The sequence below is a fragment of the Tubulanus polymorphus genome, chromosome 2, assembly GCF_964204645.1.
Source record: "Tubulanus polymorphus chromosome 2, tnTubPoly1.2, whole genome shotgun sequence".
In the NCBI taxonomy this organism is placed as follows: Eukaryota; Metazoa; Nemertea; class Palaeonemertea; order Tubulaniformes; family Tubulanidae; genus Tubulanus; species Tubulanus polymorphus.
Genome location: NC_134026.1, coordinates 1,774,259 through 1,801,982, shown reverse-complemented (window position 1 = coordinate 1,801,982; position 27,724 = coordinate 1,774,259). Strand labels below are relative to the sequence as shown.

The window sequence follows — 27,724 nt, the reverse complement described above, 5'->3', positions numbered from 1 at the left end:
GCTCGTGCGCCGATCGAGCGAAAGTGACTGTTCAATTGGACAGTGTCCGTCAGATGGTTTAGTTTCAAGGATTGAACTTCGATGCGACGACCAGTGAATAATCCAATAGGATTATAGGGTTAGTTTTGGGAAACCAAGATCCAAGCGACGTAAAACCAAACAAACAAACTTCGAATGCGACGATCAATAAACCCTGGCAAGCGAGGATGTAGGCCTGCTGAGTGGGATTCGAACCTAACCGTTTGCGTGACCGTTCGCGCCATCGTATGTGAATTATCCACAACCCTAAAGTTCGTGACCTCCTTACATTTCTTCACGATTTAGAACAAATTTCCTTTTCCTGATTCAGTGAGTATTTTTTACACATTTGAAAACTAAATACGTATTTTAAGCGCTTTATCGTGCACTGTACAATGTCATTGAATCATCAGAGGAAAAGATTTTATGTTAAATTGTTGGGTACATTATCATGAAATAGGAATATAGATTGATTGAAGACAAATTCAAATTAAAAGAAGATTTATTTAACATCCCATTTTTTCACATTTATTCTGCTAGATCGTTATGGCTGGAATTGACGAATCGCAATACAAATACACTGGCTTGAAATATTACTTCAATTCTTATACTAAACGAGGAAGATTAAATGTAAGTAAAAGCACAAACTAAGACTGAGGGTTCAATGTTAAAAAGGGCAAGTTTTTAGGAACCACCCCCCCCCCTCTCCCGGTTTCAGACACCACTCACTGCTGAATAGAGTATATTGAAACTAACTGCATTGTTGTGGTTAGATACCTTATGTCTACATGGGATGTGAACCTAGATTCATACCTGCCTGCAGCTGAGGTCAGGGGAAGTTTGCCTCTCCCCTCCAAAACAAAAAATTTGGGAAATTAAATTAAAGTGCCCTTCTTGCAAATATGATTTTTATATCCCTTAGAACTGCCATATTTCGGGTTTCTCTTTGACCCCAAAATTCAAGCGCTAGCCACAGCCCTGGGAGGTTGGAACTAATAAGGGATCATTCATTAATTACGTACGCATAAAATTTCAATTTTTCAACCCCCCTCCCCCTCTGTACGCAAAATCAGCCATTTTTTCGTATACATTAAGCATTACAGTACACAATTGCACTGATCCCTCCTCTAATGCGTATGTAATAAATGAATGACCCCTAAATATGTGGCGTATGTATTCATGTATTTTCTCATGTATTTTCAGTTTGTTCTGGCGACGTATGGTACAATATGTGCCGCTCTCTTGTACAAAAAGATGAAGGGAAAGAAGGAAATTGAACAGAAATAATGATTGACAACTAGTAGCTGAATTTTTATTTAGTATATAAATTATTTGTGAACATTTGTGTGCGATTTGAATAGAAATTTCCATCTTCAATATGAATAGTTGAATAATGATAAGTTTGTTGAATTTTCCACTGTAATCTAAATCATATTTTGTTTTGTTGGTTCATTGATGTTTGGTCTTCAAGTCAGGGTTTCCAGCATACGGTACATATCTGTATCAATTCCGAGGATTCTTTGCGAAAAGATGAATGTCCAAAGAGGATAACTCAGACTCTCAAGTTCCAGATTAAGAAAGAAAATGTCATCAGCTTCTCACCACATCAGTTTATTTTATATCAATAATTAGGCTAAACAAAAATGATACCTTGTTTCTTCGCAGCGGCCGGGTCATTTTTGTTAGCTATAATACAATTTGTAATCTGTTCAGTTCTATAGCTGCGGGTCTGTTACGGTAAAATTGATCACGATTTTTTAAAAAGTAATGTATAGGGTAGATAGGCGGCCGGCCGGGTCAACTTTTAAGCTCAGCAGAGCAGAGAAACAAGGTATCAATTTTTCTAGCCTTATGGATAATATATTGGAACAACTTTACTAGCATAAGCCATACACAGTACAAATGAATATTAAGCTATTGAAAATGTGAACATCAAACAGATAAATTGCAACTAGCTCTTGTATTATGCAAGGGGAAAAAGATTAAAACCAGGATGCAATATGTCGATTTTACTGAATAGTGAAAATCTTTCTGTCTTCGACGTGCTGACCTTTCGGTGAAGAAGTTCCCGGTGGCAGCAAAGCCAAATAAACCGGAGTATCGGCACCTAAAAATATTACAATAATCAAATAGTTTTTCATATGATATTGATTTTCGAATTGATATGAAGTGATAGCTTACCATCCATAGGACTTTTTAAGCCTGAATTGGACGTCATATCAGTATCACAGTATCCTGGACAGCACTGGAAAATAAGGTTTTCAATATTTCTTCATGCATTGCAAAAAAAAACGGAATTTAAAGATATGAATACTACGCTTCATTGCTTACAGCATTAACTATAACATCTTCACGTGAATCTTTATCAAATTCCGCTTGATGAATGAAAGTCATTTTGGTGACTGCCATTTTAGAAATCCCATATGCGCTGTCAGGGAAACCTTTTTCTTTGTGAGTATTTGACTGGGCCAATCTGAAAATCAAATGATATATTGATGTCTTGATGATAAACTATACGAAGAATTGAATGAAATAGCAATGAAAGACGAGATCGACATACTCGATAAACTCATTCACAAACTGCTCCAGTTCTGGAATAGTCTTCAGGTTATTGTATCTCTGACGTATTTGCGGGCTACATTTTTCAAGGGCAAACCGTGTCACCATACTGGAAACATTCACAACTCTGCAACATGAAATACAAACATCTTTTATATAGTCACATCGTTAATAGATTAATGACAAACGAAAGGTCTATAAGTATGATGAAAGATGATTGATACCTGGCATGAGGTCTCAGCAGTGGGAACAATGAGTTACAAACATTCAGGGTTCCGGTAACATTAGTTTTATTAGTAACTGCAGCCTGCTCAGAGAATGGTGCTGTTGATGCGGCCTACAATGAAGAACCAATTTGAGCGTTAAATTTTGTCGATATCTTTCACTCTTACTTTACAGTAGTTCAACTCAGATTTCACCTTGAATGCAATTCCAGCGTTATTCACCAAAATGTCCAGTCCATCATATTCTTTTTTTAGATATGAAGCCAGGTTATTGATACTTTCAGATGAGGATATATCAAGTTGATGAAACTTCGGTTGAAGTCCTTTTGCTGCTAACGTCTTAACTGCTTCTTTTCCAAGATCTTCATTTCTTGCTGATAAAGATTCAATATTGAAATATTTTCACTGCAAACGAGATTTCATGTTTTGCAGTTTTGGAAATTATTTACGACTAGGAATAATTATTACCAGTTAAGTAAACACTCCAATCCTTTCCTAATTGTTTGCAAAGCAACTCTACAATACAGAGTCCAATACCTTTATTACCACCAGTAACCTGAAAAAAAAATGATTCTAGGCTGCACAAAAACAGATTGGTTGGGGTTGGTGTACTGGTACAGGCTCTAGTCAACTAAGGTATTATGATGTGCAAGTTCGGCAACATGAGAAAAGGGTAAGTGAATAGGCTATATCATCGCTGAGAACTTTAAACTTGAAACAAGTTCAGACAATCGCAAGAAGCACAGAAATTACTTTTCCACTAAATACAAGCAGTGTAGGGTCTACGGTTTATGAAACTAACGAAACTTACTACTGCAACTTTAGACATGATCGGTGCGACAAATAAACAGAATTAATCATGAGACAGAGGACACACCGGGGTCAAGTCAAATGATTGACGAATATGAATGACGTAAATTTATGCACTAGTGCTTCCATCTGGGCTAATCTTTTCCCTAGTTCAAGCCCTCAAAGCCTTTCGTTACATTTAACATTTCAGTTTGGTTCGCCTACGTGTGTATAGTCTGAATACCAGTCGTTGTAACGGGTTCCGACGGGAACAACGGCTAGGTACTAGACTACTACGTATGGGGCAACTTTTGCCTTTATCTAATACATGTATGTTAAAAAAAAGAAGAAACTTATGTCTGTGGCCTGTCTGGTTATACTGTATGGTACTGTGAAATTGATACATCATATTTACACGTCAAACTTTAATAATTTACCAATCTAACTTACCCACCCATACGACAACTTCGTTTTTCAATGTAAAATTAAGACTTTCTACAGCCCAACTTATGAGTGTAATCCTCTTTTGAAATTCTGTGTGAAGACCATCCTGGGTTTAGTAAGTGCAAACGATTTCCTAAACTCATTCTATTAAAGCTGTTTAGCACTACCGGTAACGCAAAACGGTTTTTAGTTTGGTGACTGATTTTGTTATCACAGTTGACTCCTTTTTCGCCTGGTTACGTCCATATATCAACCGAAGATGTCAAGAAAGAAATTGTGAAGAGATTTTAACTTAATAAATTTATTCTTTTTTGAATGTTTAATGGTACAAATTTATCAGCAAAGCCTGTATTCAGTACAAATGTAAGCTACCGAAAATCTGAATATCACACAAATAGTCTATACAAGATGTAGACAGTAGATATATAGCTCATCTTAACCACGATGAAACGTTTTGACTTCACTGAATAGTGAAAATCTTTCTGTCTTCGACGTGCTGACCTTTCGGTGAAGAAGTTCCCGGTGGCAGCAAAGCCAAATAAACCGGAGTATCGGCACCTAAAAATATTACAATAATAAAATAGTTTATTAAACTAGAATGTTAAGTTAAAACCGATATGAGTTTTAGAAAGTGATAGCTTACCATCCATAGCACTTTTTGGTCCCTTATGGGACGTCATATCAGTATCACAGTATCCTGGACAGCACTGAAATGGACATTTTAAAATATCTTTATGCATAGCAAAAAACGGAATTTAAAGATATGAATACTACGCTTCATTGCTTACAGCATTAACTATAACATCTTCACGTGAATCTTTATCAAATTCCGCTTGATGGATGAAAGTCATTTTGGTGACTGCCATTTTAGAAATCCCATATGCGCTGTCGGGGAAACCTTTTTCCTTGTGAGTATTTGACTGAGCCAATCTGAAAATCAAACAATATATTGATGTCTTGATAAACTATACAAAGAATTGAATGAAATTGCAATGAAAGACGAGATCGACATACTCGATAAACTCATTCACAAACTGCTCCAGTTCTGGAATAGTCTTCAGGTTATTGTATCTCTGACGTATTTGCGGGCTACATTTTTCAAGGGCAAACCGTGTCACCATACTGGAAACATTTACAACTCTGCAACATGAAATACAAACATCTTTTATATAGTCACATTGACAATAGATTAATGACAAACGACAGGTCTATAAGTATGATGGAAGATGATTGATACCTGGCATGAGGTCTCAGCAGTGGGAACAATGAGTTACAAACATTCAGGGTTCCGGTAACATTAGTTTTATTAGTAACTGCAGCCTGCTCAGAGAATGGTGCTGTTGATGCGGCCTACAATGAAGAACCAATTTGAGCATTAACTTTGTCGATATCTTTCACTTATTTTTACAGTAGTTCAACTCAGATTTCACCTTAAATGCAATTCCAGCGTTATTCACCAAAATGTCCAGTCCATCATATTCTTTTTTTAGATAAGAAGCCAGGTTACTGATACTTTCAGATGAGGTTATATCAAGTTGATGAAACTTCGGTTGAAGTCCTTTTGCTGCTAACGTCTTAACTGCTTCTTTTCCAAGATCTTCATTTCTTGCTGATAAAGATTCAATATTTATTGAAATGTTAATTAATTTCATGTTTTGCAGTTTTGTAAATTATTTACGACTAGGGATAATTATTACCAGTTAAGTAAACACTCCAATCCTTTCCTAATTGTTTACAAAGCAACTCTACAATACAGAGTCCAATACCTTTATTACCACCAGTTACCTGTAAAAAAAATTCTTGACTGCACAAAAACAAGTTCCATATAGTGAACCGGTTTTTTTACTCTTTTGGGATATTTTGAATCTTCTGACCACACTAACACCCGCCCTGTCCTGACACTGTGCGCAGTCTAAATAAACCATCAATTTCATATTGACCCATATTGATTTTAAATAATTGATTATAAGCTTAATTGATTTTGTATTTTTTCCCAAAAAAATCGACGACAAATGACAGACAAAAATAAATAGTCTAGTTCTAGCCCTAAGAACTAACAACATAAAAAGTTACATAACTATTAACATTCGTCATTATTCAACAAGTTCAAGTAAGAAGCCTCACGTTAAGTAGACTCAACACTGTAAAAAGAAGACAGAAATTTTCCAAAAAGCACTGCAGGGTACAGTATACGGTATGTGAAAATATAGAAACTTACAAGTGCAACTTTAGACATGATCGGTGCGACGAAACACTTCTCTTATGGACGAAATAACAGAATTATATGGTATCAGAAACAACTGACCGTTCAGTGCTGCCATCTGTAGGGACACATTTCATTTTTAGTTCAAACCAAATTTCTTTTATCAACCTGACAAAATAATGCTTTACTTGGGTCAGAAAGACTTGTAATGTGATGGTGGATTTATGAATGAGGGAATCTTGTAAAGCGTGTATATTTTTTATTGAATAGACTGGTTGCCCGTCCAAATAGAAACCCGGAACCAGTCTATTGTTTGATCCGTACAGTGCTGCCACCTGTGAGCGGCGCTAAACTTTGAAAAAATGGCGACAGTCAGCAGCAAAGAATTGTTCTCGAAAAAGTTGCCCGTTGTCGTAAAGAGTAATGACAGGGATGATAAGTATGTTTGTTATTTTGCGGTAAATCTTTGTCTTAACTTATTAGAGTGTTTCAGTAATATTCTCCGATGAGTTTAAGGGAATTGAGTCCAAACGTCCATTGTTTTCCACACCCTCACTTGCCACAGTGCAGTTTGCCTGCTGGCTGGCACAATTTCTCCCATCATCTCCCTTCCTTCCAATACAACCTCTTCAACAACATGAACAAGAACATGAAGAAGAGAGAAAGTTTTCTCAATAATTACTTTCAAATCACTGTGACTTGAGTAGAAATCTGGTTTCTTAAAACCGATCGTAGTAGATAGAGGACCGATCATCTTCTCTGCGGATAGAAGTAACAAAGTGTCTACAGTACTGTTGTGTCTGTGGCCTATCAGACACTTAAGGGTTTTTGGTGGAGCTCAGGTTGGGCTGCTCAAGGACTTTTCACAATTGATATCATTCACTCTTAAATTAGGGATTTCAGGTCACGTGATCAAAATGTGTCATAATTAGCGTTTTCCACGCTTCAAATTTTCAATCGCTCATAAAAAATTCTATATTCTATATCCGATTGAAGCCAAACTTGCTCAGTATACTCAATTTACCGGTTATTTGTTGTGGTGTAAATTTCATGAGTGTATCTTGCCTAGTTACGGAGCAATAAGTCGTAGTTCGGCGCGCGTCGGCTCATTTCTAGGAAACAAGATGGCGGCCATGTTTGTTCATGCATTTTTCAAACACGTGAAAAACGCATGCAATTTTTTGGGTCAAATCCGCGAGCCGGCTGCTGATTGGCTGGATATTTGACCTCAGAATATTTTAAGAACATGTTTCAAGTAGAGCATGTCGGTGCGTGCAAGTTTTGGTAGGCCCTGTATCACTCGGAAAACGTCGTAAACACACTTCAAAGTGCTCATACGCTAAAATTAATAATAATAACAACTTGCACTCTACTACATGATAAAATAAGATACTTTATATATTGTTTTCAATTATTACTTTTAAGATTGATTGAGTAGTCTTTCGCGGATTTTGACCTAAAGTCGGCAAGGCGCTTCAAATTGTTTACATCCGGGTCACTGCCGGCTCACACCGGCTGCCAGCTGATCAATCAAAACACTTCCTGGTTCATTTTTACCAATCTAAATGTCAATTTAGCAAGTAAAACGTCACTTTCACTCATTAAACTCATACTTTATTACGAAATCGGCAATATATAAGACGAATAATGGTTAGGCCTATCCAATTTAAAAAATTTGAGTATTTTGCACAAGAATCCAAGTTTTGTCTAAATTTTAGCTCATTTTTTGCTAAAAAGAAATTTTATTTTTCCTATCTGCTTCACCTTTAGGTAATCATCTCATCTTGAATACTAGGATATCCCCCTGAAAAGCAGTTGTTATCATTTGTTCATGGTTTTTCAATTCCAATTGTCGACCCTTTCGCTAAATAACTGCCGCTGCTAGGCCTAAAATACCCACCAACCAATGGTTAATCAAATATATTCTAGAGGATTATATTATCAATTTTCTTTTTCATTCGAATGACTTGCCTAGAAGGAGACCTTTAATTAGATACCAAACATGACATACTTTTTTAAAATTGACTTTCCGATGAAATATCGACGCAAAACAAGATGGCCGCCATTCCTCGAGCCTCAATTTGAGATATCATGATATAGATATTTCATGGGTAAATCTGTTAGGGCCTAGGGATCTCTAAAGAAAAACAAAGGCTTTTCTATTCATTTCAATTTGATTTAATTTCGGAAAACCATGTAGTACGTAGATCTCTTCAACGCTTTATCCTATTCTTCTGCGGCAAGTGAGTATCTGAAATATAATGATATTATTAGTATCTTTTATTTCAGAAGGCTTTAAAACATTGAACTTATCCACTAAGATTAGTTATTTCAAATAATAAAGGTCTATAAGGCCATATCGAATCAACTAAATACATTAAAGATGTAGTTAATTAGATTCAAGATGGCCGCCTTGATACTTACCTTATGGTTACCGTGGTAATCAGTATCACCCTGATGCACGATATCTTCGGTACATTATCTCAAAATTGATATTCCATGTCTTAAGTATCATTTATCTTGAGAAATAAACTATAGTATTGCGTGTTAATGGTTATAGAAGTGGGTATTAATTAGATAATTAGTATGCAAATTAGCCTAATTTACATATTTGTGCAATTACTTACATGAATCTAAACAAACTTTGTATAGACAACATACTGACCAAGTTTGGTTTTAAACAGATAAAAATTCTCGGAGTTATATTGGTTTTAATGTTGAATTTAATTCCTTTATCTGGCTAAAAAGCAGCAAAACCTAGACACTTCCTGTCTGATACTTTCATTGGAAATGAACTAAAGTGTATTGCGCAATCAAATGACAAAAATACCCCAAATTTCCACCCTTAGATTGCTTATAACTTTTGAACCACTTGACCAATTTTGATTCTGTAAAGTGCTGTATGCTTATGCTATCCCCTTCTTCATTTTAAGCTATTAGAAAGACACATAGGACACATAGAAATTTTCAACCTGAAATCCCTACTTAAATGTAACAAGCTCCAGCCCTATTTATTGGGTGAATGTTTGTTCGATAACTTAATTTGTTCAACAAATATATCTTCAGGCAAATTGGTATTCTGGTTACAATAGAACTGTATGTCCATACTGCTCCGCTTCATCGCAAGGTAGTTGAAAATGAAATTGTCCTGAAAATCAAGTATATATTTTAATCATCTTGATGTTGGATGTTGAGTTTGTGTTCGTTGTTGTAGGAATTAGTGGTTCGACTGACTGATGAAAATGACTTGTTTTTCTTGTATACACTACGTTTGGGAGAGGAAGATTTTCAAAGGTAAAGTTTCATTTATTATTGATCGATTTATGACTCAAATTGATTTTAAGTGCTTCAATTTTAACTGAAATTAATTATGTTATTACTTTCGTATTATTTCAGTTTGAAATGTCAGCAAGGATTGTTGGTAGATTTTGGGGCTTTTCCTCAAAAGTTTATAGACCTGTTACATTTGTGTTTAGAGGAGCAGGATAAAGAAAGTCCACGGTGAGTAAAGGGTGGACGATGGATTCTCTCCGTCCAAAAAAAGTTACATTTACAATCTGATTACGCGATAGTTTTAGGACTTATCAACAAAGATCTGACGCGGGGTTAAAGAAAATTTGAGCAATCGATTCTAAGAAATTCATTCACTCATTGAACTATTTTTCATTGCTGGTAGTTCTCATTCAAATTTTGCCTTCAAACTTATTTGATATGAAGCACAACTTTCTTCCATTAATATTACTCCAATATTCCCGAACCTGTGAAATTGTTCCTCTTTACCTCCATTTTTACTTGTCAGGGAGTTCTCTGGTGTCCTGACTAAAGCTACACGCTATTGTTGGCGTGAGAATTAAACTCCCCTTAAGACACGTGGCTCGCTTGATTTAGGAGTAATTTTAGTTTGTATAATTTCAGATATTTACTTCAGTTTGGATCGGATAAAGATTCGTGGTGTTTAAACATTGTTGAAACTAATCCATTCAAACACCTCACGCATTTATCACTGAGATTTCTGCCCGGCCGCGATACTGATGTTAAAAAGTACCTCGCTGACTGTCTGAAATTAGCTAAGGTAGAATATCGGACTTTTCATGAGTCCACAAACTTGTGCCTATTTCTATAGTCTTGTTGCCATCGATTTTCTATACAATCATGAGTCTTTTTTTTTCAGGATCAGATTCATGAATTGAATGTGAAACTAGAAACAACTGAAGATGAATTAAAGACAAAACTCTCTCAAACTCAACAAGTAATACATGATTAAATGTTTGTCCTATTTAACACTGCCAAATACTGATTAGCTCTTTCTAACAATTCAACTCTAAATTCTAGGCATTGTCTGACAGGTGTCAGGAACTGGATCAAGTGAAACTTGATTTAAATCAGAAAACTCAAGAGCTGAATAACAAATATTCGCAACAAATAACGATGGAAAAAGAGAAATATCTACAGGTTAGTTTTACGTCTGAACTGAACGCATTTTATAAAAACGTTGATCTCTTTTAGAATGATATATTCAACTTGCGTTGTAGGTTCAAACCTCGAGCCAACAGCGTTATGAGAAGGAGCGAAAAGAATTGGAAACTGCTCATTTGAAAATTGTCAAAAATATGGAGTCGAGAGTCTATGATTTAGAAAACTCAAATAAGGTGAGCTTCATCATTTCATCGAAATCATTAAGAGTTAATCGGTAAATTGATAACGAGATCTTGTCATTTAAAATTAGGATTTGACGGATATGAGATACAAACACGAGTCGCTGATTCGAGAGCTAAAATCACGACTGAGCGGTCTCGAGGAGGATCATCACCACGCTAAACAGGAGCTGTCATCATTACGTAAAGACAACGCTTCGTTAGACGGAGATTACCACGAACAGGAAAAAATCATAAACCAACTCCACACGCGAATTGCCGTCGCTGATCAGGAATCTCGCGATCGGGAAATGTTGATCGAGAAAACACAGGATATTCTTCATTCCGAACAGGAACAAAAGGTTGGATTTTTTAAATTCTCTCCAAAACGCGGTTCATATTTCTAGAATTTCTTGATAAGTCCTCTAAATTGAAGAATCAGTTTCAAGGACCTTATTAGGTATTAGAGAAAGTTCGTGAAATACATTACCATCATGTCAATATTTTCCAATTTTTGTAACTTCTTTTAATACTCCTCACAAGTCCTAAAATTCTGGAATGACATTTAAAGTGTGAACCCTGCTAATGCAGAGATTCTGGAAGTGGTTACAATAATATTGTTACCAGAACAAAGCAGATCAACTCATATGATTTATATTTTGCTGTCGATAGAAAAAGATGGCTGAGGAAATGGAAAGAAAACTGAAACACATCGGAAAACTAGAAACATCAATAAAAACAATGTCCGAAGAACTAGTCAAAGGAAATGAGATTATTAAAAGATTACAGGGTGAAATAAGGAACTATCACGCCAAGGTAGAGATCAGAATCAGTGTTCAGACTATTCAACTAATTATCTTGTGTGCATCTTGTCAGGTTTAATGGTTTCATACACTTGTATTTCAGGTGAAATTACGAAATCAGATCACTACAGAACAGGAGAAATTATTGGGAGAACGCGAACAAGAGATCGAAACGTTGAAGAAAGAATTAGAATCGACTAAAACTACCCTGAAACAATCTGAGGATGAGGTACATTAAGAGTTAGATATTTTGGACCGCTAGATTATAAAGAGTTGGTTTTCATTGATTTACTGATAAAAGGACTTTATTTTCTAAAATATAGAACGGTAAATTGACTGAATCACTGGATGCTACAGTAAAGAAACTCGAGGAAAGTAAACAACTGTTGAAAACTAATGAAAATGGTGTGTATTGAATAATAGTTTTAACGATCAGTCGCGTGTTTTACCTTGAATGAATACGAACTGATTGTATTTTCAGTGATAAATTGGTTGAATAGACAGATAACTGAGAATCAGATGTCGGCTCAACGTAGTGTAGACCCACCCCCTCTAAAAAACCTAGCTATTAACTCATATACAAGACCTCTAGTTTCACAACCTGTAAGTGTTGTTGTCTCTCGAGTATCACACAACTGATGTTTTGATGAAATTTGATGAAACTGTTTCTGTTTTTTAGCGTAACACGAGCACTCCAGCATCTAATATGTCCGCTCCGTTGAAGGGTTCCGATTCAGGATTCGCTGCATCAGGTCTTAGTAGAAATTACAGCGCTCCACAGGTGAGTGCAGCTCGATAATTTTTACGATTTACTTACCTCGCATTTACATACCGAATCAGTTGATGATTTTCAATTATTGGATGCTTTATTATTTCAGCTCGGTTTTGGCCGTGACAGGATATCTGCTCTTAAACCATCGACGATTGCGGAAGAAAAGGTTGATTCTGGGTCTACAAATGTGAAAACAAATAAGGAAAAGTATGTTTTCCTTACCATATTTCGGTTATACATGTACCAGTATCTGTTCTTGTGCTCGTTTATAGTTCTGGATTCTATTTTTTGTAGCAATCCACCAGCTTTGGATTTAAAGTATTTACAACAAGGAGATGGAGTTCCACTCAGATCGAGCAATCCGCGAGCTAATTCGCCCAACATCGCTGGACAAGTTGCCAAAAATGCCGTTCAGAAACCACCTCAGAAAACAACACCATCTGCCTATTTTCCTAGTCAAACTAAGGTTTCTTAGGAAGACAATTAAAGATTCATTCAGATAATATGAACTTTATGTAGGTTATTGAACTCATATATGACTTGATTCTATAATTTGTACGCTTAGGGGAATTGCTGGTCATTCCTCAGTTTATTGAATATTCATACAAATATTTGTGATAAACGATCTATTTGTATTTGTAGTCTGCCAGTACTTACAACTGTTACAGTGATTGTACACAAATATAGATTAGAAATAAATAATCGTAGAATATTTGTATAGTTAGTGTATAACTGAAACTAGAGTTACCTGTGTATCTTAGTACTTAATCTTACATACTATAACTATATATGATATGCTGTGTATATAATTATTATTACAGCTAGCTGGCTGGTTGTATATATATATTTCCACTGTCTATCCTCTTGTATTTCAGTAGATTCAAAATTCAATAAATTTAAATATAGCACCTGTTAAAAAATGTTCATTTTCTGATGTATTCTTTCTGGTTATGTACAAGTATATTCCAAGGAGTAATATAAAGATAGGATAGTATCATGCATAGCATCTGGTAATCTAGTATCGAGGGTTGATAGAACTATAATCAAGGATGTTCTCCAGAAACTGGTGATGATATAAACAAAAACGATTCCAGTTGTCCTTAGAATGCAGGAGTCTATCGTACAGGGTTGGCGTAGGGAATTCTGCACAGAGAGCAAAAATTGCACATCTGCCAAATGACTGAGCGAATAATATTGAGGAGGTTCTTTGCTCGTTCTCAATGAGTTAAGACCCCCAAATCTTAATGGAACTGGTCCCTGACTTGGTGAATGTATTAATCCTAGCAGCTCTAATGCACAAATTGGAGTTTTCAAAAAGAATCAATCTTCCTACTTTTCTGCTGAGCTGCCTGCACTGCACAGTTTCACATGATGACGCAAGCAATAGCCGAATAACCAGAAATATTCCCTTCAAGCGCAGTTTCACAGTAAGAAGGGTAACTTATTTGAGTAACTTCAAGTATAGGCTCAATTACTTTAGACTATTAAACACTAACCATGGAGCTTTTTTGCAAATTATGACATTTTATTCTCATGACAAGTTGCTTTGAAATAATTCGAGGAAAACGAATCAAAATGTGAAATCCACACAAAATAAATGCACTGCCACAGATTCGAATCGAATGGAAGCTTCGGTGCAGAATTCACAGTGTCAAATTACATACAGAGAGAATGTGTACAAGTATAATAGTTATCATTTAAGTTAATTGAAGTGACTTCTGACACAATTGTAATTTACAGAAGATTGCATTGGAATACCGGTAGGTCATATTTAAACATCGGGTACCACGGTTCAAAGTTTAATACGTGTAACCTTCAGAATGAACTTAGTCATAACAGTAGAACTGGATCCCGACTACGTTGTTAAGTATCCACACAATATTACCATTTACATTAAAATCGAAGAAAATCTGACCACTACATTCACTTAAAACCGCGTGTGAGAAACTTCACTGTAAGCGAATTATACCAAAAAATGAGCCGTAGCCAAACATTGATTTACTATTCCTCATGCAGTATCAGTGTTCTCTATGTCTACAACTTAATCAATTCAAAGATTACAGCTGATTTATATATTTACACAGTAATTCGTTCTGGCTAACATTTATCAACATAGAGCCACTTATTTACAAGTTTTAAAATTCAGCATGGCAGGACAAATATTTTTTACAAGCCAAGTAATAGCACCTTTCATATATATATATATATTAGAAAAAACCTTTTGCCACCAGTATCAGAAAAATATACAGCGTTTTTACTGTGCCAGCAATCAGTTCCTCACATCCCCGTACAAATCAAAAGCAGTCTATAAAGCTGAAGAATCTAGTAAGTAAAGCTAGGGACACAAACTATATCTTTTGCCGGATTGAAACCACAGAATTTATCGACGAATTTATACGCCCAGTTACTTAGTGCTCGTGTATTCATCGATGTAGATATTCTAACCACCAATGGCAGCCAATGACAAAAACATTGTCGCCATGAACAGACATGGCGGGAATTACTTTAACCAGTCTACTTTCTTTTACTGAAGATTGAAAAGTTCAGAAAATCTTAAATAACAGCAGCCACACTACAATAATTCTCATATCTGACACAAAGAAATTACTTTTTTCTTCTTAAATGTTGATACATATGTGCAAGATAATTAATTTAATTCAATGTCATAAAATAAGAAATTTCCAAAGCCTTTTCTTTAATAAATTAAGATTTGACAGCTGTTTCGAGTCGATGAAAATTTTGAAACACTTTAAATATAACACAATGTATCTCGTATCATTACATCCTACGTAAATTGTGTCCACTCGCAAATGAATAGTAGTGGACACTCGTAGATGCCGATACAAACGTACAGATCAGGTGCACTGAAAATCCCAAGAAATATTCCAGTATAAAATCTCAGAAAAATCCACCGAAACAGTCTTTCATACAAACTGCGAGTGAATGTAAGTACGCGAGAATATCCAGATGTGTCCTGCTCAATGACGATGCGTTCAGACGTGTTCTCAGGTTGCACGCGCATGTCTGTACTGTCTAAACAGGCAATACTGGTTTGGTACAGAAACATTACCACTAAATACCACGCCTGCACATATTACCATTTAAACCACACGAAGCTTCTGTCATGGTAAAATGCAGGACTTTGAACGAATGAACCTTCTATGATATACGATAGTAGTTTATTTCCATTATAGATAATTAATCAAAGACCAGTGGTCTAGTCATGCAGACTGTGTTACTATTTTACTATCGGATGTGTGGTAATTTCTCCGAGTTTCGTCGATCAAATGAGCCACTTTTTCTCGATCCGTCTGCAAAAAGATGATGATGATTTAAACGATGAATAACTCTGCAAATATGTACTGGACCCAGTTCCACAGTTGTGAGTTAGAGTTATCTCTGAGTTAAAGTTAGTTCATTTTTCAATGGGTTAAATCACGAGTCAAATCATAACTCAGAACTGTGGAACTGGACCCTGAAGTTTTTCACGATAATACAATATTTTCCTCAGGTAAAAAAAAAATTTGGTAAATTCTGTAATTCATGAGGGTTAAACCATAACTTGTGACTTTTCTACATTGAAATAATGAAACTGGGTCTTTAGAATATGATATCGAAAACATAATGACACAATGTCTGTCAAAGCCTAACTGTAGAGTAAACTTACATCATTTATGAATCCATAGTAAACTAACTCATCTGATAAGGCATGAGACGAATCCTCGTCAGAAACTTCACACGTCAACTGTCTGTTCATTTTATCATCCATTCGCATCACTAGATTCAACTAGAAACGAAAAACCAAATATCCAAATAACAGTTTAACAATTTCATAAAAGTTACAACGATCTGATTTCGATTTGGTTTTCACCAAAGGAGATCACTTCGACAACAAAAATTGTTTAATAATTGATATGAAAATGATCTAGAAACTATTCTGATTTTGAGAATATTTCTAAATTTTTGGGAGCAGTTGAGCTCTTAAAAAAGAGTAAGTAGTCCGCTCACTTGAACACTTCCTTCTACTTGTCGTATAGTACAACATATATTAACTATATGTCGACCCTCTAATGGTTCAGGGGTATCAGATTTCACAGATTCGGCTACTTCCGGAGATATCGCCCGTGGACGTGGCTGTGATGGCTGGTTAATCTCAAATGCAGTTAGTGGAAAGCTTCCATTTCTAAAGAAATAAACACATCAGTTGAAAGACTCATTTCAAAAGATTTACTTCGTAAAATTGTGTCGAATACGTACCGAACATCTTCTAGAAATTTCTCTAAGTCTAGAGAAGGGACTTGACTAATTCTGAAAATTATCGAAATCAAGAATATCAGCAACCGCTACACAAGAAATTCATTTTTTAAAAGAACAACAAAGCAATATTAAAATATATGTATAAATAACTTACTTCCATTGCACTGAATCCAGACGTTTTACTTCTGCTATCACTTTATTCGGATCCTTCGTATCATGAGCAGCATTCGTCACATGCTCAGGTAATAAACCTTGATCTGGAAATTTTTTTATTTCAAATTAATTTACAACAACTTTGACCCGGTTCACGGAGAACTATCAAATTTGGATCTAGATAAAGTATTACCTGAATAATTTATAAAACAATGCGCTGATAAAATCTTCAACGAATGCACTTCAAATAATACTGGATGGAAGAGCAGGTCTCTGGCTGTAGGACGTTTTCCCGGTTCACGACTTAAACACTTGGCGATAAAATCCTGAATAAAACAAAATAAACTTGCAACTCAAATATCTATCAGGGTCCCTACAGATCAGTCATTCCAGAATTCAAGGAGTTTTCAAGGATAAAATTGCAAATTTCAAGGACTGTATGTATCACTTTCATATCTAAATAATGGTAGACTCCTCCTAAGTCGATACTCTATCATCTTTTACTCTATTATTTTCTCTCTATATCTTAGTAAACTAGTAATTCAGTAGTTTTTGTATAAGCCAATTTCCATCTTTTACACTACTAAACTTGTGCAGAAGTGTAACGAAAATTGTATTTCTCAATAATTCTACATGGACCAAATTTTCATGGCTCATTTTTCAGAGAATCAAAATATTCTTACCCTTTTTGAAGGATCGTCAATTAGATCTAGAGTTTTGATGATGGAGTCTTCAGTTACATATCCCCCACCGTCGCCATTACCGTGTATATGAAGCGTTGCCATCTGAAACGTAAAAATAAACGCCTCAATTAAAATCGGATAAAAAATCCATAATGGACTACCCTGGAAAAACAATCTCGTCGATTCATTTCTGTATTTTGTGTGGCCAGAGTCTAGTCAGAAAGTCTGTCTTCGTGAACCCAATAAGTCGGGAGGTAAAGCACATGAACATCGATAGATAAATTTACGTACAAAGAAACAAGTATATTATTTCAGCGGGTCAAACATAAGGAGCACGCGTTTGTTTTCCAAGGTAGTCAATAAATCTTATAGTAAATCTGATAAAGTATATATTTGCACATAAAGAACAATAATACGTGAACAGCAAGATTCATCATTGACGACGAACGAAACAGCAAGATGTATTTGCGCAAATATATACTTTATCGACAGATTTACACGGGAGGCAGAAATAAACGTCCACCGATTATTGAGAGATCCTATCAAACTATCGCTCGATAAAACGAATCAAACAAGAGATCGGATAGGATCGTCATATTAGTGTACTTACCGCTCATTTTCTACACAATTAAAAGGAATAAAACATTTTGCCAGTCTTTGAATTCATATGTATATATACACACACTGATCTCAGTGTGTGTATATGTACATATAAATCAACAACCAATTTCACGCTTATCGAATTGATTTCATTCATTACCAGAGGTTTTAGTCCGAGCTATTAGTGCTTAAATACACTCAGACCGATAACAGAAATTGGAATTTGATGTGTAGGTAGGTAAGAGCACAGAGCACCAGCCGGAATTTGGTTGGTTTCGTTTGTTCGTTTTTTTTTTTTTAATAAGTCTTAATTACCTCCAACGCACAAATTCCAAATGAATAAATATCTACGGCGGTAGTAACGGGAGCAGAACCTGTAGGAAGAGAAACACATCATAGACCCATTTATATACAATCACACGCCTCAACTAACTACATTTATCTCCACATTTCCTTCTTTCTCGTGTCAATCAATTTCCTCTTAAAAGGTGTAACTATGAAAAATTTGTCAAATAATGTCAAATTGAAATATTGTGTCCGCTTTATGTAGGAGCTTTAGTTGAGACCTGAAAACAGATTTCATCATGCGATAATTTTGCGCAAAATTTGTCAGATTGATATCAATCACCGAGCAGCACCTCAAAACAATATATGATTCTCTCTTTTACGATAGGGTTAGTGTTCATTTTCATTGAAAGCCTTACTCTTTAAAGATGATGATATATAACTGAAAGTGAGGTGCTGTCGGTCAGAACTGGAGTTATAAGTCAGAGATTTCTTACCCCCATATTCCGGAGCTATGTAATAGATGTTTTTCGCGCTACTGCGACAAGTTTTAACGTGGTTGTGAATAGCATCAGGAGCAACTGTAAAACATGAAACATTTCCTCATGTGAAATCAGTAGCTTTAATACGGAACTATGTATCCAAGTATAAACATGACATTTTTAATTACCTGAACCAATTTTGATGAGACCGTTGTGCTGAATAAATATTGTATCACAAGAAAGGTTGCCATGGATAATTGGCGGATCACAGGAATGCAAGTAACTGAAAATGAAGTATAATTCAATTTACTCCAAACTCAAATATACAGACAATAGAAATCTGAGTTCAACGGATAATCATTGGATAATAACCTCAGAGCAGACAAAATTTGAGTAGTCCATCGATGCCACGCCTAGTTACCGGAAACATACAAAATACATATATCAGTAATCACTTGAATCTAGAAAAGGTTGTTAACTAAAATAAGTCTTACCTGCGTAATATCAGAAAGCGTCACCTAACTGAAATTCATCTCAGAAAAGAGGGAGCAGAAAACAACGACATTAGCTTAGAACGATGTCACAGAGCTAATGAGAGTGAGAGCCATCTCAATCTAACTATTTAACCCCTAAAGGAACCCCCTTTTTTAATATTGCTTTAAATCTACCTTCAACGTTTTGGCATTCTTCTTAGTTTTCTTTAGAAACTGTTTCAGAGAACCAGATGACATGTACTCCGTTATGAAGATAACCTAAATTCATAGAATACAGACAGAAGTTACACAACTGTAATACATTATATATACAACACAAAAATACATCATGTACTACACAAAAATACATTATATACCAAACAAATACCACTCGACACTAACAGCTGTATACAATAAGTGTGAGTTTACATACCCTCGGTTTATCTGTCATAGTTTTGTCGGTCCAATATTTGTGGAATTTTACAATGTTGGGATGTTCAAGTTGGATTAAATTGTCAAACACATGCTTTATCTTTTCCTAAAAAAAAAACAACAAAATATTTGACTTCACAGCTTCGAAATCCATTTCATACAATTCATATAATTATCTAGTTTCACATAATTCATTATTATTTGGTTTGTTGAAAATATACAGTAGGCTTAACCTAATTAAATTCCAATAACTGGAAGCTTTTCTATGTGAATCTATTTAGGCCTAAACAACTATTTTCACTAAAAAACTATATCTTATATCCTTGTATAAATGTATGTTTTTCAAGTAATTCAAATGATTGCGTTCAGAATAAAAGCCTTTCACATTAAAACAGGAAACTTCCTGGATTTCTCTTCTCTTTTTATAGTGCATCATTTCATGACACAATTTCAAAATGCTTGAATCAGACAGTGTTTGGTTTTCTTATTAAATAATTCTCATTAACCAACCAGTTCAATCCGTGATAAGACAAGTAAAAATCCCACAATAGGCCTATATGAATGCATCTAAAAAGTTTATTTAAAGATATTAGAAATATTTCCTTTTAGACTGAAGAAGGGTGGTAACAACCACCCAAAATATTTCTAATATTTTTAAATTAACTTTTTAGATTCATTCACATAGGCCTATTGTGGGATTTTTACTCGTCTTAAACTCATTGGGTAAACTATGGCAGATTTTGCAATATTTCACCATAATCGAAATATAAACCTAGGCCTACCTGCTGTGCTTTAAAATTTCTCTTTTCTGAGAATTGGACCTCATTCCATACAACTTCCACACCTTCCTCAGTATCCATAGCCAGGAACGCATTGTCAATGCCTGGAATGTCTCGTTGCTGAATCTATTAGGAATAAAATGTAAAACATGACTTAATTAATGTGTATAAAATCTAAAATATCACTTTTTACTGATTTCTTAAACAAAATCAATAACTAACAACATGTTTTTGTATAAAACAGATGGTACTGAAAGGGCTTATACAGAACAATTACAGCCTGTCTGGTAATGGGCCACGTCGGACCCGCCCTGCCAGGGCAGTGGTTACACAGATCAGATGCACAAACTTGCCCAGTGCACACCATACCACCACATATTACACATTCTTGTTAATCTAATCTTGTTAAACTCATTAATGATGTTTAAATCAATTATTCAAAGATAACAAACCTCTTCGCGTCTTTTTTGCCACCTTCCGCACGGGCTTTCTTCCAAAATTTCGCTCTCGTCCTCTGAATCTTCGCCACTATCGTGTTCTGACGAATGGTGCGGTTCAGGATCATTGCTCGACTTACTGCCAGTCATCGCGACGACAAACGAGTAACTGTGAATTTACCGGATCGGGTAAAAACCGTCTCCGATGGTGGTTTTACTAAGAAACTGCGATGAAAGACAGCAGCATGAGGAATAAAGAATGACGAATGACGAGGAACCAGGAAGTGAAAAATGGAGAACGCTTCAGGCTGGCTTCGCGTATTTGATAGTAGTTTCGAATCCCGCATATGCCAACTATTTCTTCGAACCTAAATATTTGAAGTTTACCCTCCACTTTGTATCTCACATTTTCTATAAATAATGTTAATTGGTGGTGATGATTTTTTATATTTCAAATTTAGCAAGGAACGAATGAAAAGTAAATAATATATCATTTGAAATAAAATGGATTTTGATTTATGCATTAAAAAAGAACAAATATACTGAAAAATCATAATGCAGTGTTGATTAATATTTCTTTCATTTGCTCGACTGATCATGGACGTATAAACTAGTTTATACGTCCATGGACTGATCGATGATAGTGCCGGTTGCAGCAGTCAATTCGAAGCCCGATAAAGAAATAATCAAATACGCGGTGCCACATAATGACGTCATATTGCATGACGAATTGGAGGGATTTCCCAACTATATTCCAGTCCCGCGAAATACGTGAATGAAATAAAATATAAAACAATTTCGACGATTTTGATTACTATACATCACTATGGGGTCGTATTTATCTGCTCCTATAACCGATAAGATATCATTTGATAAAGAGACTGGTAGTTATTCGTATGGAGTCTCGAGTATGCAGGGCTGGAGAGCCTCGCAAGAGGTAGGGAAGCCGGTCTGGTCAACAATTTTAATTGAATTGTATTGAATACTTCAAGCTAATTTGGATATTGGCAAAAAATCAATCAACCAATAATTATCTTAGCCACAATTATTTTCTAGGACGCCCATAGCTGCTGCCCAGATTTTGACTCGGATACAAATACTTCACTATTCGCAGTGTACGACGGGCATGGAGGTATTGTATTGAAAGGAAATCGCCACAAACATGTGTGAAATTAAAGCAATCGATCTCATAATGGGGTTTATAGATTTAAAATAATATATGGGGTGCGGGGGCAGCTAACGCACCCCCTTTTCGATATAGCTAACTTCTCAAGATACTATGTAACCAATGTTCAAGATTTTTCTTGCCGATTTGACTAGACTTTTAACTCTAAATGATTCATTTAGAGCCTGGTGAATGTCTCCAGCTAAAGCCTCCAATTTTCACAAAGTTTTTTGGGGAAGGCCCACCAAACACCCAACATTGTGGATGGGCCTACTGGATTGATGCTTATTCGAACCCCCTATGAAAATTCCTGGGGACGCCTATGATGATACCATGAAATGAAATTGTTTATACATGTGTTTTTTTTTTCTCTGAAAAAGGTGCTGAAGTTGCTCAGTATTGCGCGATGCATTTACCAGATTTTATCAAAAAGATGCCGACTTATAAAGAGGGAAATTTGGAAAAAGCTTTAGAAGAATCTTTCCTAGAATTCGACGCCAATCTTCTGAAAGATGACATTCTCCGTGAATTACGAACAATAAGTGGAATGTTTGAAGATGAAGAAATCGATGGTCTGTTCATAATTAAACAAAACATTTACATTTAAAATTGGTTAAATTTCTTTTTTTTGTAATTTCTAAATGATTTTCCCATAATTTACTATGCTAATTAATCTAATCAAAGAGTTTGAAATGAATCAACTTATCAGTGCATATATGAATTCATCTAATCAACGATTTCAATTAATCTTATTTTGGGAGAAGAGTTTTTCTCCGAACAAATGCTAAAACCTAGCTACAACAATGAAGAAACATTAGAAAAGCATAAAAACTCTCTTCAGAACCTATCACTGATCCTTTACAACTGATCCTTCACAACTGATGATAGTGATTGTTAGATCTTCTTTCGAAATAACATAACCATCTAAACGTAATTTCCTCCGGTTTTCGGTATTTTCTAGAATCTATTGATCCCGCCAAACTGATCGAGGAAGCTAAAATGCCGATTCAGCAACTACGCGCCAAATACCAAACAATTATTGAGGACGAAGACTCGGAAGCTGAAGCGAAGAAAGATACGGAACAATCAAAACCTGCTCTCATAAACGGACACGCAAAACCTGATATGAATGGTGATAATGTTGACGTCTCGGAACAAAGCGCCGAATCGATCAAAATGGAAAATAGTAAATCCACATCGTCAAAACTCCCGACGGATGAACCTAGTAGCAGTACGTCTGATGATAAAAATGATTCCGCCCCGGCAGAAGTGAAAGAAAAACTCCCGACTGATAGTAAAAATTTGGATTCAGTAGCAGAATGCAGCTCAACATCGGATGAGGTTCGTGATATTCAGAATCTATGATATTTCAAAAAAGATTTGAATGGTCGATGGTCCTTCGATACATTTTTCTGTAGACACGTGATGCATGAGGTTATAATCTAGTACTTGAAAATCCTTTGGACTAGCGGGACTAACAGCGATCCGACTTACGCAAGTTTTACTGTTAAATTGAAATCTGTTTCAAGATAAAATGCTAATGGTTTTACATATGTGTTATGTATTATAGTGTGAACCGAGTACAAGCTCTAAAACAGCTCTTCTCATCAAAGATATCATTGACGACGATGATGATGATGATGATAGTGATGATGATTCTAGTGACAGTGATCAGGATTATGTAGATGATGATGATGACGACGATGAAGGGTAACGATTATATTAGCTTGTTGATATCATTCGCTCGCTGCTCTAGATCTGTTTCGTAATTAAATTCAAATTCAATTTTTCTCAGCGAAGAAGAAGGCGATGATGACGATGACGATGAGATGTTAACGGATGAAGGTGAACGTTTATATATGACTCAGGAAATGTTGGCTAAAGAAGATGAGGTAGTAAATTAGACAGAATTCTATGTAGTTTACCGATTTTTATGACTGCGTTACCCAAAATTTTATGTAAGGTCTGGATAAGTTAAATGTGTAATTTTCTTATAATTGTAGCCAGCGTATGGTAGTGGTACTACAGCTGTTTTGTGTTTGCTCAGAGAAAAGAAGCTGTTCGTAGCTAACGTCGGTGATTCGCGGTGTGTTCTGTGTCGTGGTGGTAAAGCGGTAGATATGTCTATCGATCATAAACCGGAAGATAAAGTCGAATCGGATCGTATTACTAAAGCAGGTGGCGTCGTTACTTCAGATGGAAGAGTTAACGCTGGATTGAATCTATCGAGAGCGCTCGGTAAGAGACAGAATGACAGTGTTTTCTCTATTAGATATTTGGGCTTGATTTATGTGTTACTGGGTAAATCTTAAATTAAAGTGTGGAATTGAACCCTCTCTCCACAGTTCAGAATTACTACCAAAATAGGGCTTAAATCGGTCGAAGCATCTTGAACTATCTCATATTTAGATCTTATTTTATTGACTTGTGCGGCCACGGCGCGAGTTTATCCTTGGCTACTTCTTATACTACAGGTGACCACATATATAAATATAACACAGATCTTCCACTGAAAGAGCAGATGATATCACCACTTCCAGATATACTAACTGCTGAACTAACTCCTAATGATGAATTCATGGTTGTAGCATGCGATGGAATATGGTATGTTGTTTAACCGCAGGCACATGTTTAACCGAAATTTGAGTCGTTGTGATAATAATTTGTCGGAATGTTTTTCAGGAATTCTATGTCTAGTCAGGAGGTTGTTGATTACATACACAAAGAACTGATACAAGAGAATCCAGCTAAATTATCAACGATATGCGAACAGGTTTGCTATCGTATTCTTAATTACCACTTGTTGTAATATTGATGATGATGATGATGATGATTCAGAGTCTGATTATTGTTTTGAAATTTTTCAGCTTTTTATGAAGGTTTTGGCGCCGGATGCGCACTTCACAGACGGAACCGGTTGTGATAATATGACGTGTATTATCGTTCAGTTTAATCCGTCGAAGAAACGTCCGTCTGATGATATAGACTGTTCTAATGATAACACAGAATCATCACCAGTAACAGCAGCTGAGAACAAACGACAAAAACTAGAGACACCTAGTGGCAGTTTGGATGAACAAGATTGTACAGTTAATACTAGCAATAGTGAAGCGTCTTAATATCGATAATTTTAGTCTATTTCGTTGAATATAGAGTGGCAGGAATGGGACACATGTTTTGATCGTTGTAAGATGTTTTTGCCGAGATAGTTTCACTAGATCTCTCTATGGTATTTCGAGATGTGAAATTGCAATAATTATACTACTATTCCAGTTCCAGTGACTGTCAACTGTTTTTTGGCATCATTTCTAAAGGAATCTTGATTTATATTCAAGCCTTTCGTACTAATGTTGTTGGCAGTGTGCCTACCTATACGGAGCCCTTTGTGTTCATTCATGTCCCGATATACTTCATATCAAAATCTAGGCTAGAGGCTACTGCATTTTACCGCGACCTTGTTTCTGAATATATTAATATGAAATTCATGGGTATCATCCTTTATTTATTGGTTGATAATAATGGTGGATATTGTGATTTCGTTGATTGCGAAAATGCTCGATTCTCTGTAAACGTACTTCAAGTCCATTCTAATAAAACTATATCATCATTTATGCTTTTGATTGCATAGATTAACGTACGCTGAATTATGGATGACAAATTCCAGAAAATCATATCTTGTTACATGCATTTGGACAAATGTTAGTCTCAAAGCGTAATAATCAATGTCCTGGTAATTGAATTTATTGACAGTTTTAAAATGTAGTAATTCTTGAATTACGTGAATGAATGTTTTATACATAAAATCAACTATGTAAAAGTTAGATAGTTTTGTTGTTAGATTTGTTCGTCCGATGAAACCACTGCCAAGCTAAGCAATTTAGTTTTTAGGTCACGATATTGCCTAAGTTAATGCGCTTAATGCCCTGTAGATGGCGCGCTAGATAGAAATGCCGCTGAAGTATTGTCATTTCTGTAAATATCTGTAAGATGATGTACAAACTTGAATATTTTCCATGCTTCTGTTTGTAATACACAAGTCATACGAAATCTGAGTTAATTCTTACTTATTTATGATTTGGGACTGTTTTCCTGTATTGAGACTGTGCCAGCAGTTCAATGGTATCCACGATGTCTGAGTACACTACATCTACAATAGAGGTTTTAGTAAAATACGCCTTAATAAGTCATTTTGCAAATCCTAAAAACGTCGAAATACATTAACTGTTTTATATTTTATCTATTTTTACGGCTTATAAAAAAAATTCAAATTTTTTATAAAATCATATCGTGAAACCATTTGATGATTTGAAATGTTCTTGTAAAATTCAGGGTGATTTTACCTACTTTGAAGATTTGGGATTTTCTCCTACAAACCGAAAACACATATTCAGTAAACTTCGCCTAACTCGGGCTAACTGACACCGGAAAAATTGGTCTAAGGTTTGTAGTTCATGAGTTAAGGGGGGAAATACATGAGGAAGTCACAAGAATGGTTTCGTTTTCGGCCGAGGTTGTAAAAGTGGGTTTACTGTACGATTTCGAAATTTTGGGGTGAACTAGATCGATGTAGGCCGCGACTTCAGGTTTTTTTTTCTCGAATATACATGTAGAGATGAAATTGATAAACAAAGACACCGTCAGACGTTATCAGCGGATTCTTTAATCTGTGGATGCAACTTCAAGAAAAAGATTTCAACACACGATCATTCTCGAACAGATTTGGTAAGAAATCTGTGTTGGATTTGACATCTAGTGTGATCTGACAGAAACTCGTCGAAAACACATTGTCCAGTCAGACAAACTGCGGTGGTGAAAACGGCGAGTCAGTTTTATAATTAAATATGGTAGATTAATACTTGACAACGGTGTCATTAATCCGTGCACGCGTGTATATATCACAGGTCTGTATCCGAGGCCGAGACGTGCGTACCGGTCCGTTCCAGTGTCAATGGCCAGTTAATGGAACAATCATTCTAACGCCCTGGGCGCTGGGTGGGGTGTGGATGATAACGGATGATGTTAGGTCCTTAGAGATAAACACTAGTCCGCTAAGAGAACACTTGTCAAGTGTCGTCGCTGAAATTGGCCCCCAAGGGTGTGATAATTAACTTCTTGTTTTGGGATGGGTCGGCGATCACTCGTTCAGTCATTTAGTGAGAAAATGTATCGAAGACCGCGGGACTTCCAGGACACCAAACCAACGGACACCCTGGGAGGTGACTTACTCTGCCGGCATTAGTAACAACAACTGTATGAAAGAGAAATTAACTGGAAATCGTTCATCAATCAAACTGAGATTTTTCAATGAACCGCGCTCTCTGTATCTGTGGTCAACACTTTCATCTTGATCTCGGAACTATAATCGGCCGATAATGGGCTGAATAGAAACTGATTAGATAGATTCATAACTCTTAGATTTCAATTTGTTTACGTAGAATATGTTCATTTCTCCGACGATTTGACTTTGATTTGAAACTGGGACCAAAATGAGATTTTGAAATTGCAATTTATCTATTGTAGGCCTGTCAGTCA

The 27,724-nt window shown here is 35.8% G+C and overlaps 5 protein-coding genes across 5 annotated transcripts; 3 read left to right on the top strand and 2 right to left on the bottom strand.

Annotated features, from left to right (window-relative positions):
• The first annotated feature begins 238 nt into the window (after nucleotides 1-238).
• LOC141900500 (ATP synthase F(0) complex subunit k, mitochondrial-like) lies at nucleotides 239-1,437 on the top strand. Its single transcript, XM_074787419.1, has 3 exons — nucleotides 239-348; nucleotides 559-648; nucleotides 1,222-1,437. The coding sequence occupies exons 2-3, from the start codon at nucleotides 565-567 to the stop codon at nucleotides 1,303-1,305; spliced, it is 168 nt and encodes a 55-aa protein (XP_074643520.1). The 5' UTR covers nucleotides 239-348; nucleotides 559-564; the 3' UTR covers nucleotides 1,306-1,437.
• A 176-nt stretch (nucleotides 1,438-1,613) lies between these two features.
• On the bottom strand, nucleotides 1,614-6,346 carry LOC141900899 (uncharacterized). Its single transcript, XM_074787960.1, has 16 exons — nucleotides 6,253-6,346; nucleotides 5,732-5,819; nucleotides 5,465-5,643; nucleotides 5,272-5,384; nucleotides 5,049-5,174; nucleotides 4,823-4,964; nucleotides 4,648-4,741; nucleotides 4,499-4,592; nucleotides 3,613-3,637; nucleotides 3,270-3,357; nucleotides 2,997-3,175; nucleotides 2,802-2,914; nucleotides 2,579-2,704; nucleotides 2,350-2,491; nucleotides 2,200-2,263; nucleotides 1,614-2,125 (listed from the first exon to the last, which is right to left on the bottom strand). The coding sequence occupies exons 1-16, from the start codon at nucleotides 6,268-6,270 to the stop codon at nucleotides 2,028-2,030; spliced, it is 1,689 nt and encodes a 562-aa protein (XP_074644061.1). The 5' UTR covers nucleotides 6,271-6,346; the 3' UTR covers nucleotides 1,614-2,027.
• Nucleotides 6,347-6,599: 253 nt separating this feature from the next.
• LOC141899591 (spindle assembly abnormal protein 6 homolog) lies at nucleotides 6,600-13,324 on the top strand. The gene is made up of 16 exons (XM_074785978.1): nucleotides 6,600-6,676; nucleotides 9,304-9,364; nucleotides 9,452-9,531; nucleotides 9,634-9,738; nucleotides 10,153-10,309; nucleotides 10,409-10,486; nucleotides 10,570-10,689; nucleotides 10,770-10,886; nucleotides 10,964-11,233; nucleotides 11,544-11,687; nucleotides 11,778-11,903; nucleotides 11,998-12,079; nucleotides 12,156-12,277; nucleotides 12,354-12,455; nucleotides 12,553-12,653; nucleotides 12,741-13,324. Exons 1-16 carry the CDS (start codon nucleotides 6,600-6,602, stop codon nucleotides 12,919-12,921), a joined length of 1,923 nt encoding a protein of 640 aa, XP_074642079.1. The 3' UTR covers nucleotides 12,922-13,324.
• A 92-nt stretch (nucleotides 13,325-13,416) lies between these two features.
• Nucleotides 13,417-21,297, bottom strand: LOC141898554 (nuclear receptor-binding protein-like). Its single transcript, XM_074784505.1, has 15 exons — nucleotides 21,043-21,297; nucleotides 20,594-20,716; nucleotides 19,813-19,917; nucleotides 19,575-19,658; nucleotides 19,279-19,319; nucleotides 19,095-19,189; nucleotides 18,922-19,005; nucleotides 18,455-18,513; nucleotides 17,540-17,641; nucleotides 17,050-17,182; nucleotides 16,858-16,960; nucleotides 16,704-16,754; nucleotides 16,455-16,629; nucleotides 16,114-16,233; nucleotides 13,417-15,757 (listed from the first exon to the last, which is right to left on the bottom strand). Exons 1-15 carry the CDS (start codon nucleotides 21,175-21,177, stop codon nucleotides 15,668-15,670), a joined length of 1,500 nt encoding a protein of 499 aa, XP_074640606.1. The 5' UTR covers nucleotides 21,178-21,297; the 3' UTR covers nucleotides 13,417-15,667.
• Nucleotides 21,298-21,766: 469 nt separating this feature from the next.
• Nucleotides 21,767-26,225, top strand: LOC141899362 (protein phosphatase 1G-like). Its single transcript, XM_074785617.1, has 10 exons — nucleotides 21,767-21,964; nucleotides 22,084-22,159; nucleotides 22,573-22,764; nucleotides 23,154-23,533; nucleotides 23,763-23,902; nucleotides 23,988-24,084; nucleotides 24,196-24,430; nucleotides 24,667-24,796; nucleotides 24,875-24,965; nucleotides 25,060-26,225. The coding sequence occupies exons 1-10, from the start codon at nucleotides 21,854-21,856 to the stop codon at nucleotides 25,309-25,311; spliced, it is 1,704 nt and encodes a 567-aa protein (XP_074641718.1). The 5' UTR covers nucleotides 21,767-21,853; the 3' UTR covers nucleotides 25,312-26,225.
• Nucleotides 26,226-27,724: the final 1,499 nt, after the last annotated feature.

What these genes read in the sequence shown, in the direction of transcription:
- LOC141900500 (XM_074787419.1), top strand. Translation starts at nt 565, where the DNA reads ATGGCTGGAATTGACGAATCGCAATACAAATACACTGGCTTGAAATAT. An exon ending in CTAAACGAGGAAGATTAAAT is followed by an intron (nt 649 to 1,221) that starts GTAAGTAAAAGC and finishes ATGTATTTTCAG; the next exon opens with TTTGTTCTGGCGACGTATGG.
- LOC141900899 (XM_074787960.1), bottom strand. An exon ending in TTGGAGTGTTTACTTAACTG is followed by an intron (nt 3,176 to 3,269) that starts GTAATAATTATT and finishes AATCTTTATCAG; the next exon opens with CAAGAAATGAAGATCTTGGA. An exon ending in CTGCTGAGACCTCATGCCAG is followed by an intron (nt 2,705 to 2,801) that starts GTATCAATCATC and finishes TTCATGTTGCAG; the next exon opens with AGTTGTGAATGTTTCCAGTA.
- LOC141899591 (XM_074785978.1), top strand. Translation starts at nt 6,600, where the DNA reads ATGGCGACAGTCAGCAGCAAAGAATTGTTCTCGAAAAAGTTGCCCGTT. An exon ending in ATTCCGAACAGGAACAAAAG is followed by an intron (nt 11,234 to 11,543) that starts GTTGGATTTTTT and finishes TGCTGTCGATAG; the next exon opens with AAAAAGATGGCTGAGGAAAT. An exon ending in GTGAAAACAAATAAGGAAAA is followed by an intron (nt 12,654 to 12,740) that starts GTATGTTTTCCT and finishes TATTTTTTGTAG; the next exon opens with CAATCCACCAGCTTTGGATT.
- LOC141898554 (XM_074784505.1), bottom strand. Translation starts at nt 21,177, where the DNA reads ATGACTGGCAGTAAGTCGAGCAATGATCCTGAACCGCACCATTCGTCA. An exon ending in CATAGCTCCGGAATATGGGG is followed by an intron (nt 18,514 to 18,921) that starts GTAAGAAATCTC and finishes CTCTTCCTACAG; the next exon opens with GTTCTGCTCCCGTTACTACC. An exon ending in ACTATGGATTCATAAATGAT is followed by an intron (nt 15,758 to 16,113) that starts GTAAGTTTACTC and finishes ATCTTTTTGCAG; the next exon opens with ACGGATCGAGAAAAAGTGGC.
- LOC141899362 (XM_074785617.1), top strand. Translation starts at nt 21,854, where the DNA reads ATGGGGTCGTATTTATCTGCTCCTATAACCGATAAGATATCATTTGAT. An exon ending in TGAAGATGAAGAAATCGATG is followed by an intron (nt 22,765 to 23,153) that starts GTCTGTTCATAA and finishes GGTATTTTCTAG; the next exon opens with AATCTATTGATCCCGCCAAA. An exon ending in TGTTGGCTAAAGAAGATGAG is followed by an intron (nt 24,085 to 24,195) that starts GTAGTAAATTAG and finishes TTATAATTGTAG; the next exon opens with CCAGCGTATGGTAGTGGTAC.